The sequence below is a fragment of the Hipposideros armiger genome, unplaced genomic scaffold (genome assembly GCF_001890085.2).
Source record: "Hipposideros armiger isolate ML-2016 unplaced genomic scaffold, ASM189008v1 scaffold_1037, whole genome shotgun sequence".
NCBI lineage: Eukaryota > Metazoa > Chordata > Mammalia > Chiroptera > Hipposideridae > Hipposideros > Hipposideros armiger.
In genome coordinates, this window is record NW_017732387.1 from 79,617 (window position 1) to 94,160 (window position 14,544).

The window sequence follows — 14,544 nt, forward strand, 5'->3', positions numbered from 1 at the left end:
GGTAATGACATGAAATTTTTTAAGCTTTATTTTGTTCTTTTTGTACTGTTTGTGTTAAGAAAAAGTATTACAGTTAAAGCACCATTACATGAATGGGAAGAGTGCTTTATGGAATCATGCTTGAAACAAGTAGGTTATGGAACATAGAAGACTAGGATTGTAAGCAAAGACATTCTCATTTAAAGCAGAAACCTGCATCAACCGGAGGTCCAACTATGTTAAAGTGTTGTCTCTAGTAGTCCATCTAAGGACTTTTTTTTTTTTAGAGGGCAGCGTCACTGGCCCTCACATGTGGGATCTGAACCGGGGGCTCTCCAGCGTCCCAAGCCAGTTCTTAAACTTTGTGCCACTCAGCCGGCCCTAAGGACTTCTTTTTAAATTAGAGGGATGCTTGATAGCTCTAACATAACCATTCACATGATAGTAACTTCTGACAAAAACGTACAGCTAAGCTTAAGATCCATCCTGCATGTTTCTTATTAGGACTTCCACAAAGACCACACAGATACTTCACATATTTTAATTAGACACTTAAATAGATGGTTTTGCATTACATTGCATAGTCTCCATTTTATTCAATATCTAAAATGAAACATACTGGAATAGAAATGAGATAAATAGGCATTCGTCACCTGACAACATCTTTGCAATTTTCAGAGAGAAGCTGTGTGAAACTTGTGAGAGGAAAAAAAAAATCACTACTTTTTTTTATTGATCTTAGTCACAAATTGGAAAAGAAATACATATATTTAAATTTGTTAAGTATAATAGGTACCTTGACAGCCCTGTTCACTCACTATGCATGGATCAAGTGAGCCAATGATGTGCTGACTTCTTAACTGCCCTAAATTTTGAACTATTATTTTGGATTGTTATTTTTATTTACTAGTATTTGGGGGAAATTACAGTTGTTCTAATTTTCAAACAGTTATGGTGGCAGTTTTCTATTACACCACCACTAAAACTTCCATTTATACCATATGTAATGGGTAGATAACATGGCACAGTTTTGTTAATTACATACATGAGTAGTTAGCAAAGGAGGAACTGCCCTGTTGTTCCCACAACAAGGGGAAAAACTGTAAGGACTATATGGCTCATGAAGAATATTAACATTTTCTATCAAAATATTGATAAAATTGGAATTGTATCAATCCACATTATAGAGCTTGACATTTTAAGTCAAAGTATTAAGATAATAAAATAAGACTTTTAGCTTCATATCAAGACTTATTTGAAAATTATGAGTATTAAAAGCATTTTTTCTCATTCATGGTTTGATTTAGTGTAGTGCCTCATCTGTTCCTATCTTAACAGTTTCTCAGAGTAATGAATAGTTATTAGAGTATAATTAGAAAGCATGACAGAATTCTATATAGATATTTGCAGATATTTCAGTGCAAAACCTTAGTCACATGTAACCCAAATATATTTGTTGCCTTAATCTATACTTCGTCAGATGCAAACATTTTAATTTTTGCTAATTCTTAACTTTAAAGTAGAGGGGTTGAAATTAAGAAATTTCATTCTTATCTACTGATGTATTTACAAAATACTTTTGTTTACTTTGTAAGGTCATTATAACCCTATTAATTAACCAACTTCTAAGTACACAAATACTCTACTATAAAATCCCTTTCTTCTAAGTAGGATACATATTTCAAGCATTTGTTGTTGCTATTTTTATTTCTTTAGACTTTATGCAATATTTCAATGTTACTTTTGGTATACCCCTATTAAAAAAGTCCACCTTCTTTCTACCCACTACTACAATATAGTGTCTTATGTTTTTAAGGAAGTGGGCAGGCTCATTTGGGAATGCTATGCTTTGAAAGAACAGATTTGCCAAGCCACTTTTACGTGTTTAGAACCATAATAGCACAATGTGCAAGTTAGTGGATTTAGTAATTTAAAAAGATATTATCCCACTCCCTTACTAAATGAAGTTAACTATCACCTTTAATTTAGTTATGTCTCTAAGAGGTATAAATAGCATGTAAGAAAGCATCTTTTTAGTCACAAGGTTCAATGTGAGAAAAGCAAATATATGCTGTATATACACCATGCACTAGTTAAACTGTTTTTTTAAATTCAGTAGTCTTTTGCCTCTTTTTGATAACAGTATCTATTCTTGTAGCTGAATTGCACATCTAATATCAGAGGAAATCTTCTAATTGAATAACATATAAAATCTCTACCCCAAGAAATTAATTCAGTGTCTCGGAAGCACCCTATTTATAAAAAGTGAATTATGTCCTACATTATCTGCAACTGAAATTTAAATAAGCAGTTGTGTTGCTCTCTTTAATACAAGAATGTGATAGAAAGGATTCAGAGTTCATAAATAGCTGGAGAAACTGTCATCTGCAGAACTAATTCATCCTGTTAGATTCACTGGGTAGTTGCATGGTTCAGAATTTTGATTGACCTTTAGTTATGGAAAAATAACAATGAAAGTACTAATGCAGACACAAAAAACCCTTTGAGTTGGAGATTCATTCATGGCTAGAAAAGAAAAAAAAAGTTAATTTACAACTGGCTCATTAAAAAAATTGTCATTATGTGCACACAGTTTTGAAAAATGATTTAAATTGACAGATATAAAACCAAAGGAAATACACTGTACTTGTGGTACTTTTAAAAATGTATATTCAGTGAAATAATGATTTGTCTGACTTTAGTCAAGGTATATATTTTCAAATGACTTTAAAGAGGATGGACAGAGGATTCAGTAGATTTCTTCCTTGGTGTCATATTTAGAGAGTAAATACGTCCAAGTGTCTCTAACTGTTAATAAATGTAGATCTTTCATCTGTGAACTTAAATATTCTTTGAACTTTCGATCAGCATCTAGTCCTTTAAGATATAAAGTTTGATATTTATTGCTGTGCATTTTTAATGGAGAGAGGAGTAATGACTAGACCCTTTATTTGGCAGGTCCTCACATCGATTCCACCTCTGGTGCACATGTGGTTAGTAGCTGCAACAGCTTCTCAGTCTTAAATTTCAGCATCAAATAATCTCTGAGTGACAAATTTTAAATCCTATGCTGATTTACCCTTGCTGCTTATCTGGTTCTTGGGTCACCAGGTACCTTTTATCAGTTAATATTTAGTAATAAGTATTTCTCAACTAATTAATGACCTAAGGAACACAACATATGTCAAAGCTGAAATTATTTTTATTTTGTGATTACTAAATACTGGTTGCTTCATTAATGACAGACAACCATATCTACAAGATCGGCGGCTTGATTGTAGTTAGAGAAGGGCTTCAGAGCTAAAAAACTTGCTGAATTCTTTTGTCTACTTAAATATTTGAGTTTGTTCAACCAAAAGATAATTTTTAAAATGAGTTATTTAACAGATGCTTAATTTTATTAACTATACATCTGTAGTATTTTAACTATATGCAATTTTAAATTTTCTAAAGGTTATGCAGAATGATTGGTTGACATTTGTATATCTATTGCTCACCACAGTATAGTTAAGCATTTTAAGACTTTTACTGAAATATAATAAACATGTAGAAGAATGTACACATATATGTAAGTGCATGACTAAATGATATTTTCCCAAACTGAGCACATGCACCATCACAGATCAAGAAACAGGCATGTTATTGCTACTCCAGCTGTCATTTTTATGCTCCCTTCCAGTAAGTACATGCCCTTCTGAAGAACAGGATAATCACTTACTTTAATAACCATAGATTATTTTTACCTGCCTTTATTACCTGAACAGTTTTTAACAAAATACAGGCTGTCGTCACACTGTTAGACTCATATACTGTTTTGTTTAAGAGGGGGGTTCTCAACCTTTTTTCTGTTTATTGCACCTGAAGGATGTCATACATTCTCATCACTATCAATGGCTTACTGTTACAATCCCTTGGCAGTACTATAGGGTATATAATTAAGAAGAAATAGAACCCCAAGGCCATTCTGTTATATTAACAAGGTTTCTCAAATTTAGCAGTATTAACATTTTGGGTTGGATAATTCTTTGTGATGAGGGCCTGTCCTGCACATTGTAGGATTGTTTAACAGCACCCCTGGCCTTCAGCCACCAGATGCCAATAGTACCTGACTCCCAGTTGTGAAAACCAAAACTGTCTCCAAATGTTGTTAAATATATCCAAGAGGAAATATTCTCCCTTGGTAGAGAACCACTGTGCTAGGGAAAATATATCCTCTATTTGATGTTCACTACTGTAAAGGTTAATAGATCAATAAATACAAGTTTTAGGAAAGTAGGTTTTAGTCCTTTAGAAGAAGAGGGTTTTATTAACCAGCCCCCTTAGCAATGTATTGGACTGCTTAGAAAGATTCTAAGGTCTGTATTATCTGGTCATCTTGGAGAATGTTGCAGAAGGTAGATATTAGAGTATATGACCTTTAAAGTAGTCTTCATCAGCCCAACTGTAACTATGGGATTTAAAGCTAGAGAATCTTACAATCTAATGAGGAAGACTGACACACCTTTCTTTCAAAATCCTAAAAAATCTATAATCTACAGGAATAAGTACCACATACAAGATTGCAGGACAAATTCTATTTAAACATGCTTCTTCTCCATCCTTCATGGCCCTTCATAATTGTCTATGATATTTTCTACCTGCTTTAGAAAAATAAGTTTAAAAAAATTTGAATAGAATTGATTCAATAAGTCCTAAGACATGCAAGGAAGTAAAATTAGTATATTGCCAATGTTAATTGTCTTCCTCTTTAGGGTAAAAATCTTACCTAATTTATTACAGTTTAGATAATCAGTGACAATAGTTCATGTATGAATCATTTCAATGTTTCTTAATTTTTACTGTATATCAGTAAGGGAAATATGGAAAAGTTTTAAGAGGAAAAAACCAAACTCTATAAAATTTTAGTTCATTCTGATGTTTTACCAGAATTTTTAAAAGCTGTTATATATAAATTTTTAGTCCTAGTAGAATTAGAAATGCCTAAGTGAACTTACACAAGTCCATTTGTCTTCTGTTTTCTCAATCACAATAGTCTGTGTGTCACTACCTGGTGGTATATATTCATAGTCATCATACAGGAGTCCTAGAATTGGATATTGTGTCCTGTACCTATACAGAAAAAAACTTAGTTTACAAGCTGCACAAGAAAATAATTTTAATTCCTTCTTAGCCACTCCTAATTTGAGTCCCCTTATTGAAATAAACTTGGCTCTGCATGACTTATAACTTCTTCTAAAAGGAAAATCCCCTCTCAATGTATAAAAATTTACTACTGTTATTTTTAAATGTGTGAGAGGGAGGTACTTCTGTTTCTGGAAATGATCGACCACAGGCAGCACAAAACAGTGATCACAAAGGAAGCAAATGTCATGAATGCTACAAATGCCTAGCTCACTGCCTGGAAATTTCCTTGGTCACAGGATAGGGAAAGAGAAGCCAAACAGATCCCAGTAGTCTCACCAAATTGAGGTGACAGAATTTCAAGTAAGGTATGCTAAGGCAGCCAGTTTTGTGGAGCAGAATACCAGACATGAGAGAGCTACATAGATAGAGAGAGGTCAGGAGACTTGTTGAGCATTCCTCACAACTCTTCAGGTGAGTACTGATCAGTGTAGGCATATGAAAAAGTTATCAAGGCTAGGGAAGGAAACACTGGAAAAGGGCAATATGGAAATCCCTGGAGCTCACATAGTGATGGGAATAGTTTGTGTTCCACTAACCAGAGTGGAAAGAACTCTTAGTATGGGGATGCATCAGGCAGAGGCTACAGAAGAGTGTTGCCTTAGTAGTGGGATGACATTAGTCTTAGACAGCAGGTTGTTCTAATAAAGTTCAAAAGTAAGACTTCAAAGTATTAAACTGCTTCCAAATAACTTCTCAGAACAAAACCCCAAAATACTTAGGTGATACCAAAAAAATCCAGAACTCAAGTATGTAAAAGCATAATATGTGGCATTCAATAAAAAAAGAGTAAGCATGCAATGAAACAGGAATATATGACTAATAATAAAGACAAAAGTATATTAGTAGAAAGAGACCAAGAAATGACAGATAAAAGAAACAAGTAGGCAAGGGTGCATCTATTAGAAATATAAAAATATATAAAATGTATATTCAAGAAGTTAGAGAAAAGCATGAACACAATGAGGAGAACAATGGAAAATATGAAGATCTACATTGGACTCCTATAAATGAAAATTGCATTGTATGGGATTAACAACATTTAGGCATTGCAGAAGAAAATGCTACTAAATTTGAAGACACCAAGAGAAATTTTCCAAAATAAAACATGAGAGAAAAAAGACTGAAAAAATGTACAGAGTATGAGTTTGCTATAGAAAATATCAGGTGCCCTCAAAGAGGAGTAATTGAAGCACTATGGGATTGGCAGAAGATAAAAATAACAAGAAATAATGACCAAATTGTTCCAAAGTTGATGAAAACTATAAATGCACAGATCCAAGAAGCTCAATGAAACTCAAGAAAAAAAAATGATGGAGAAAAACACAGAGAGGTACATCATTATCAAATTGTTAAAAACCAGTGATTAAGAATCTTACAAACAGCCAGAGGAAAAAGAACATAACTCAAAGAGGAAAAAAAAATCATAAGATCAACAGCAAACGTCTTATCAGACAGGGAAAATCAGAAGACAGTGGAATGACAACTTTAAAGCACTGAAAGACAAAAAGAAAATCAACTTACTATTCTTTACACAGTAAAAGTAACTGAATAATGAAGGCCAAAATGAAAATGGTTTTCAGACGTTAAAAGCCAAGAGAAGTCTTCACCAGCAAAGCAGCAATGAAAAGGAAATCAGAGGGAAAATGATATCAGATGGAAATTTGGAGCTAAGCAAAAGAATGAATAGCACCAGAAAAGATAAATATGTGTGTAAATTTAAAGCTGTTTTTCTTAGTATTAATATTTATTTAAAAATAACAATTGAAGCCAAAGTTATACTGTATTTAGGAGTTTATAATATATGTAAAAGAAAATATATATGGCAAAAACAGCAAAAAGATTATGAGGGGGAAATGGAAGTATACTATCATAATGTTTGTATGCTACATGTGATGTTATAATATTATTTGAAGATAGACTGTAATAAGATACTTTAAGCTTTTACAACAAAAAAAGAAGCATACCTAATAGGCCAATAAAATAGATACAATGCAGTAATGAAAAATGATCAATTAATCGAAAGGGGAAAAAAATAAGAAAAGTAGAACAAAGACAATATGGGACAAATAGAAACCAACTTGCAAGATGGTAAATTCAAACACAGATAATCACATTAAATATAAATGGTCTAGACACTCCAATTAAAAGGGAAATACTGCTTCATTGGAAAAAAACATAAGACCCAACTATATATGTTATCTATAAAAACACTTTAAATATAAACAAAGTAATAGAATAAAGTAAAAGTAAAAAATAGAAACATATTTATCATGCAACCTGTAATCAAAAGAAAGCCAGAGTAGTTATAGTCATATCAGATGAAGTAGCCTTCAGAACAGGAAGCATTAGTAGAGACATAAAGGGTCATTTAATAGTGATAAACGTGTCAATTCATTCACAAGATGTAATAGTCCTTAATTTTTAATTCATCAATAGAACATAACATCCCAAATGTTTATGAACCTCCTAGCAGAAATTAAAAACACATGAAGCAAAAACTGATAGAAATGAAAGGCAAAATAAACAAATTCACAGAGTTGGAAATTTGATATTAGAAGTTAACAGAAAATCAGTACAGACATAGAAGCTATGAACAACACTTAACCAAATTGAGCTAAATGACATATAAAACAATACACTTATCAACAGATTGAGCGTTACTTTCAAGGGCACATGGAACATTTACAAAGAGAGTCTATTCTGGGCTACAAAAAAAGTCTCAATAAATTTGAAATCATTATAATGAATAAAAAGTATGTTCTCTAACCAAAGTTGGAAATAAATTATGAATCAATAACAGAGACATATCTAGAAAATTCCCAAAGATTTGGAAACTAAACAATACAATTCTGAACAACTGATGCATCAAAAAAATACAAATCAAAAGAAAAATTAATAAATATTTTGAACTGAATGCAAATGAAAACACAACTTAATCAAAATTGGGGCATGCACCTGAAACAGTGCTTAAATAGAAATTTATATCATTAAAACTCAGGATGTCATAGAAATGGCAGTGTGAGGTGAGCCTCTTGAAATCTCCCCTGGAATTTACAACAAATTGAACAGCTATAATTCCACAAAGGACTCTCTGCATGGAAGACCGGAAAGACTAAGAGACACGCAACTGAAATCATCTAGAGGTGGACAAATTGGGCGAGTGGGCTAGGAGGGAAGGGGGAAGCACAGAGATGCGGGCCCCGCAGGCAGCAGGACACAGACTGGAGCTCTGAGCTCCAAGCTCCCTGCATTCCGGAGCTACAGCAGTCACGGGAGAGGGGAAATTTGGACTGCTAGTGCTACCCTAATGGCATGGCAGAGACCTCGGAGGAAAGACTGAGGGAAGAAGGGTGAAAACAGCAGTTTAAGCCCTCACTGCCAAGCAGAAGATGGAAGACAGAGGCACAGAGCCTAGCTGCCCAGAACTCGCCCAAAGCCCACTTACCTGCCCAGTGCTAGACATGGAACAGTAGCAGTGTCAGATCAAAAGAACAGAATATTTGCAGTTCTGAGAACAGCAGCCCGCAGCCATGGACTTGTGGCCCAACTAGTTCCAACGAAGGGGGGGAAAGTCTTGGGTGCAGGACTGACTGTGCTGGTGATCTATGCCATTGCTCAAAGCTAACTCTCACAACGCACCCTGCCTCTGCCCCCACCTATCTGGGTGGGTCCCTGCAGGGGTAAACAGAGCTACTGAAACACACAGACCCTGAAACTGGTGTAGGAAGAGCTTCAGAACTTCAGAAGCTCTCCACATCCCAACATGGAGGCATTGACCTCAGACCCAGGTGACCTGCTCACAGAGGAGAAGCCCACCTTCCAGGGCATCCCCCCATTGTGTGAGAAGCTGGAGCAGTGCAGAGAAAACATAACACTACAGCGTGAGAGAGAATAAAAGGCTGCAGTCAGAGAGAAACTAAAACATTCTACCAACACATACGGAAATCAAAAGAAAGACCACTTCCTACCAACCTGCAGCAAAAACACTCCTGTAGATGCCTAGGAAGAGAACTAATAAATCATTAATTGCCAAGAATAACCAAGGTAACAAGGCAGCTCAGAAAGAAAATGAAAAGTCTCCATAAAATGAACTAAAGAGACATGGAAATATGTGACGTAAATGACAGAGAATTGAAGATTGCAGTTGTGAAAAAACTCAATAAGATGCATGAAAACACAGACAAGCAGCTCAATGAACTCAGAAACACAATTAAAAAACAAAATGAACATTTTACCAAAGAGATTGAAATTTTAAAAAAGAACCAAATAGAATTTCTGGAGATTAAGAACTCAGTAAAAGAAATGAAGAATGAAATAGTCAGTTTAGGTAATAGAGCTGACCAGATGGAGGAAAGAATCAGTGACATCAAAGATAGAAATCTGGAAATGACACAGAAGGAAGAAGAGAGAGACTTGAGCGTTACAAGAAATGAAAGAACTCTACAAGAACTTTCTGACTCCATCAGAAAGAACAGTACAAGAATAATGGTCATACTAGAAGGAGAAGAAAGGGAGAAGGGAACAGAGAGTATGTGCAAACAAATAGTTGATGAGAAATTCCCAAACTTGTGGAAAGAACTGGAACCTCAAATCCAAGAAGCAAATAGAACACATAATTATATCAATCCTAATAGGCCTTCTCCAAAGCACACTGTATTGAAGCTGTCAAAAATTAACAACAAAGAAAGAATCCTCAAGGCACCCAGGGAAAAGAAGACAGTCGGTAATCTACAAAGGAAAGCCCACTCAATTATCATCAAATTTTTCAGCACAAACTCTACAAGCCAAGAGGAAGTGGAATCAAATATTCAAACTATTGATAGAGATTATGAGCCAAGAATACTATATCCAGCAAAGATATCCTTTAGTTATGAAGGAGAATTAAAAACCTTTCCAGATATAAAAAAGTTGAGGGAATTTTCTAACACACAACCTGCACTACAAGAAATACTGAAGGAGGTTATTTGACCTGAAACAAAAAATCAAGAATACAAAACCATGAGTAGTATTATGAACATACAGCCAGAAATGTCAACCCCTACACCAAATAGGATACTATACACCTAAACATAACATACAGGGTAAAAAGGGGGGGGGGAGAGGAAAATGACAACTTGCTACTGCAGCGCGGAAATTAATTCACAGCATAAATAGGGATAATTTGTAACAACAAAAACATAGAAGGGGAGAGAGTAAAGGTCTGAACTGGCACAAGGGAATGGAGAAAGGAAGCATACTGAAGAAAATGGAACACTCTAAATGTGAAACTTTCTGAACTTAATGGTAGCCACTCAAAAAAAATCCAGAACTGAAATATATAACATAAAAAAAGAAAAAACACAGGGAAACATAATAAAGTATGACCACAATGAAATAATAGACACCAACAAAAAGGTAAAGAATCAATGGAGACATGGTCCTACCAGAAAACCAAAGATAGAAAGATAGGAAATCCTCATATATCAATAATCATCTTAAATGTAAATGACTGAACTCACCAATAAAAAGGCGCAGAGTAGCAAATTGGATAAAAAAAAACCTAAACCCAATCATATGCTGCCTCCAAGAGACACATCTCAGCTACAAGGACAAATATAAACTCAAAGTGGAAGGGTGGAAATTGACACTCCAAGTAAATGGTATTCAGAGAAAAGCAGGTGTAGCTATGCTGATATCAGATGAAACAGACTTCAGGATAAAAAAGGTAACAAGAGACAAAGATAGACATTTCATAATGATAAATGGGACTATACAACAAGAAGAAATAACAGTCATCAATATCTATGCCCCCAATCAGGGAGCACTGAAATATACAAAGCAACTACTAACAGAACTAAAAGGAGAAAATGATCAAAACACAATTATAATAGGTGACCTAAATGCATCATCGACAACTATGGACAGATCATCCAAACAGAAAATCAATAAAGAAATATCAGCCCTAAATGACACATTAGATGAAATGGACATAATTGACATTTATAGAGCACTTCATCTTAGAACATCAGATTATACATTATTTTCTAGTGTACATGGAACATTCTCAAGGATAGACCATATATAGGGACATAAAACTAGCCTCAGCAAGTTTTAAAAGATTGAAATCATACCAAGCATATTCTCTGATCACAAGGTTTTGAAATTGGATATCAACTGCAAAAAGAAAGCAGGAAGAACCATAAATATGTGGAGAGTAAAAAACATACTTTAAAGTATGACTGGGTCCAAGAAGACATGAGAGGCGAGATAGAAAGATACATAGAAACAAATGAGAATGAAAATACATCCTACCAAAATTTTTGAGATGCAGCTAAAGCAGATTTAAGAGGGAAATTTATATCATTACAGGTGAACCTGAAGAAAGAAGAAAAATCCCAGGTAAATAACCTCACGTTACACCTAGAAGAACTAGAAAAAGAACAAATGAAACCCAAAGTCAGTAGAAGGAAGGAAATAATAAAAATCAGAGCAGCACTAAATGAAATAGAGAACAAAAGACAACAGAAAAACTTAATGCAACAAAGAGCTTGTTCTTTGAAAAGATTAATAAAATTGACAAACCCTTGGCTACACTCACTAAGATAAAAAGAGAAAAGACACAAATAAACAAAATCAGAAATGAAAGAGGAGAAGTTGCCTCGGATGCCACAGAAATACAAAGGATTATCCAAGAATACTATAAAGGACTATATACCACCAAATTCAATAACCTAGAAGGAATGGACATGTTCTTAGAAACATATAGCCTTTCTAGGCTGAATCACAAAGAATTGGAAAATCTAAATAGACCGACCCACAGTAAAGAAATTGAATGGGTCATCTGAAACCTTCCCAAAAGCATAATCGAGAACCAGATGGCTTCACTAGTGAATTCTACCAAACATTCTAAGAGGATCTAACAACTGTTCTACTCAAATTCTTCCAAAAAAATTGATGAAGGGAAAATACTCCTGAACTCATTTTATGAGGCCAACATTACCCTGATACCAAAACCTGGTAAGGATAACACAAAATAAGAAAATTACAGACCAATACCTCTGATGAATATACATGCAAAAATCCTGAACAGATTTCTAGGGAATCAAATGCAACACTGCATTAAAAAATTATACATCACGACCAAGTGGGGTTCATTCCGGGGGCACAAAGATGGTTCAACATATGCAAATAGATAAATATGATACACCACATAAACAAAATAAAGGACAAAAATCATATGATTATACCAATAGATGCAGAAAAAGCGTTTGACAAGATATAACATCCATTTATGATTAAAATACTTAATAAATTGGGTATAGAAGGAAAATACCTTAATATAATAAAGGCCATATATGACAAACCCTCAGCTAATGTCATAATCAATGGTGAAAAACTGAAGACCTTTGCTCTATATTCAGCAACAAGACAGGGTTGTCCCCTATCACCTCTGCTTTTCAACATAGTATTGGAAGTCCTAGCCAGAGCAATCAGGTAAGAGAAAGGAATAAAAGAAATCCAAATTGGAAATGAAGAAGTTAAATTATCACCTTTTGCAGATAACATGATGCTATATATAGAAAATCCTAAAGACTCCACCACAAAGCTATTAGCAACAATAAACAAATACAATAAAGTTGCCAGCTACAAAATCAACATACAAAAGTCCATTACATTCCTATATACTAACAATGAAACCTCAGAAAAAGAAATTAAGAAAAAAATTCCTTTTGCAATTGCAACAAAAAGAATAAAATAACTAGGAATAACCTTAATAAAAAAATGTGAAAGACCTATACACTAAAAACTATAAGACATTTTTTTTAAAAATTGAAGAAGACACAAAGAAATGGAAAGACATTCCGTGTTCATGGATTGGAAGAATCAACGTAGTTAAAAATCCCCTATTACCCAAAGCAATATACAGATTTAATGCGATCTCTATCAAAATCCCAATGGCATTTTTTAAAGAAATTGAACAAAAAAAATCACCTGATTTGTATGTAACCACAAAAGATCCCGAACAGCCAAAGCAATCCTAAGAAAAAAGAACAGTGCTGGAGGTATCACACTCCCTGACTTCAGCTTGTAGTACAGGCCAACAATAATCAAAACAGTATGGTATTGGCAGAAAAAGTCACAAAAACCAATGGAATAGAATTGAGAACCCAGAAATAAACCCACATAAATATGGACAGATAATTTTCGACAAAGAAGCCAAAAACATACAGTGGAGAAAAGATAGCCTCTTCAACAAATGGTGCTGGAAGAATTGGAAAGGCACATGCAAAAGGATGAAATTAGACTGCTATCTGTTACTGTGTACCAAAATTAACTCCAAATGGATCAAACGCCTGAAACAATCAACTGCAAAGAAGAAAACATAGGTACTAAACTTATGGACATTGGGTTCAAAGATTTAATGTGCTTCACTTCAAAGGCAAGGGAAGTAAAAGCTAAAATAAATGAATGGGACTATATCAAACTAAAAAGCTTCTGCACAGCCAAAGAAACCATTGACAAAGAGGCAACCAACCAAGTGGGAGAAGATTTTTGCAAATAACGCCTCTGATAAGGGCCTAATTTCCAAAATATATAAGGAACTCATACAACTCAACAACAAAAACACAAACAATGCAATGAAAAAATGGGCAGAGGACCTGAATAGACATCTCTCCAAAGAGGACATACAGTTGGTCAGTAGACACATAAAAAGATGTTCAACACCACTAAAATCATCAGAGAAATGCAAATAAAGACCACCATGAGATATCACCTCATACCAGTTAGAATGGCTATCATGAACAAGACAAATAATAACAATTGTTGGAGAGGCTATGGAGGAAAAGGAACCCGCATACACTGTTGGTGAGAATGCAGATTGGTGCAGCTGCTATGGAAGGCAGTGTGGAGATTCCTCAAAAAATTAAGAATTGGATTACCATATGACCAAAAACCCTCTCTTTGGCATCTACCCAAAAAATCTGAAAACATTCATCCGTAAAGCTATATGTGCTCCAATGTTCATTGCAGCTTCCTTTACAGTGGCCAAGATATGGAAACAACCAAAATGTTCTTTGATAGATTACTGGATAAAGGAGTTGTGGTACATATACCCAATGGAATACTATTCTGCCATCAGAAAAGATGAAATAGTGCCATCTGCGACGACATGGATGGATCTTGAGATTATTATGCTAAGCGAAATAAGTCTGACAGAAAAAGTGAAGAGCTGTATGATTTCACTGATATATGATATATAAAACTGAAAACAACAAATGAACAAGACAAGCAAATGAAGAAACAAAAACTCATAGACATGGACAATACTTTAGTGGTTACCAGAGGGTAAGGGGGGAGGGGGGTGGTAGATGAGGGTAAAGGGGATCAAATATATGGTGA

The 14,544-nt window shown here is 34.5% G+C and overlaps 1 protein-coding gene across 3 annotated transcripts in view; it reads right to left on the bottom strand.

Moving 5' to 3' along the window:
• Positions 1-569: 569 nt before the first annotated feature.
• The window catches only part of POF1B (POF1B actin binding protein), a 92,581-nt gene continuing 78,606 nt past the window's right edge, over positions 570-14,544 (bottom strand). The window contains exons 16-17 of one of the 3 annotated variants that reach the window (XM_019631689.1): positions 4,974-5,088; positions 570-2,505 (exon numbers count right to left, since the gene is read on the bottom strand). In XM_019631689.1, coding sequence (XP_019487234.1) covers positions 2,500-2,505; positions 4,974-5,088 — 121 coding nt within the window. In that variant the 3' untranslated portion in view covers positions 570-2,499. Of the gene's footprint in view, positions 2,506-4,878; positions 5,089-14,544 lie in introns of those variants that run through there. The other 2 variants (XM_019631687.1, XM_019631688.1) reach the window with 2 other exon arrangements.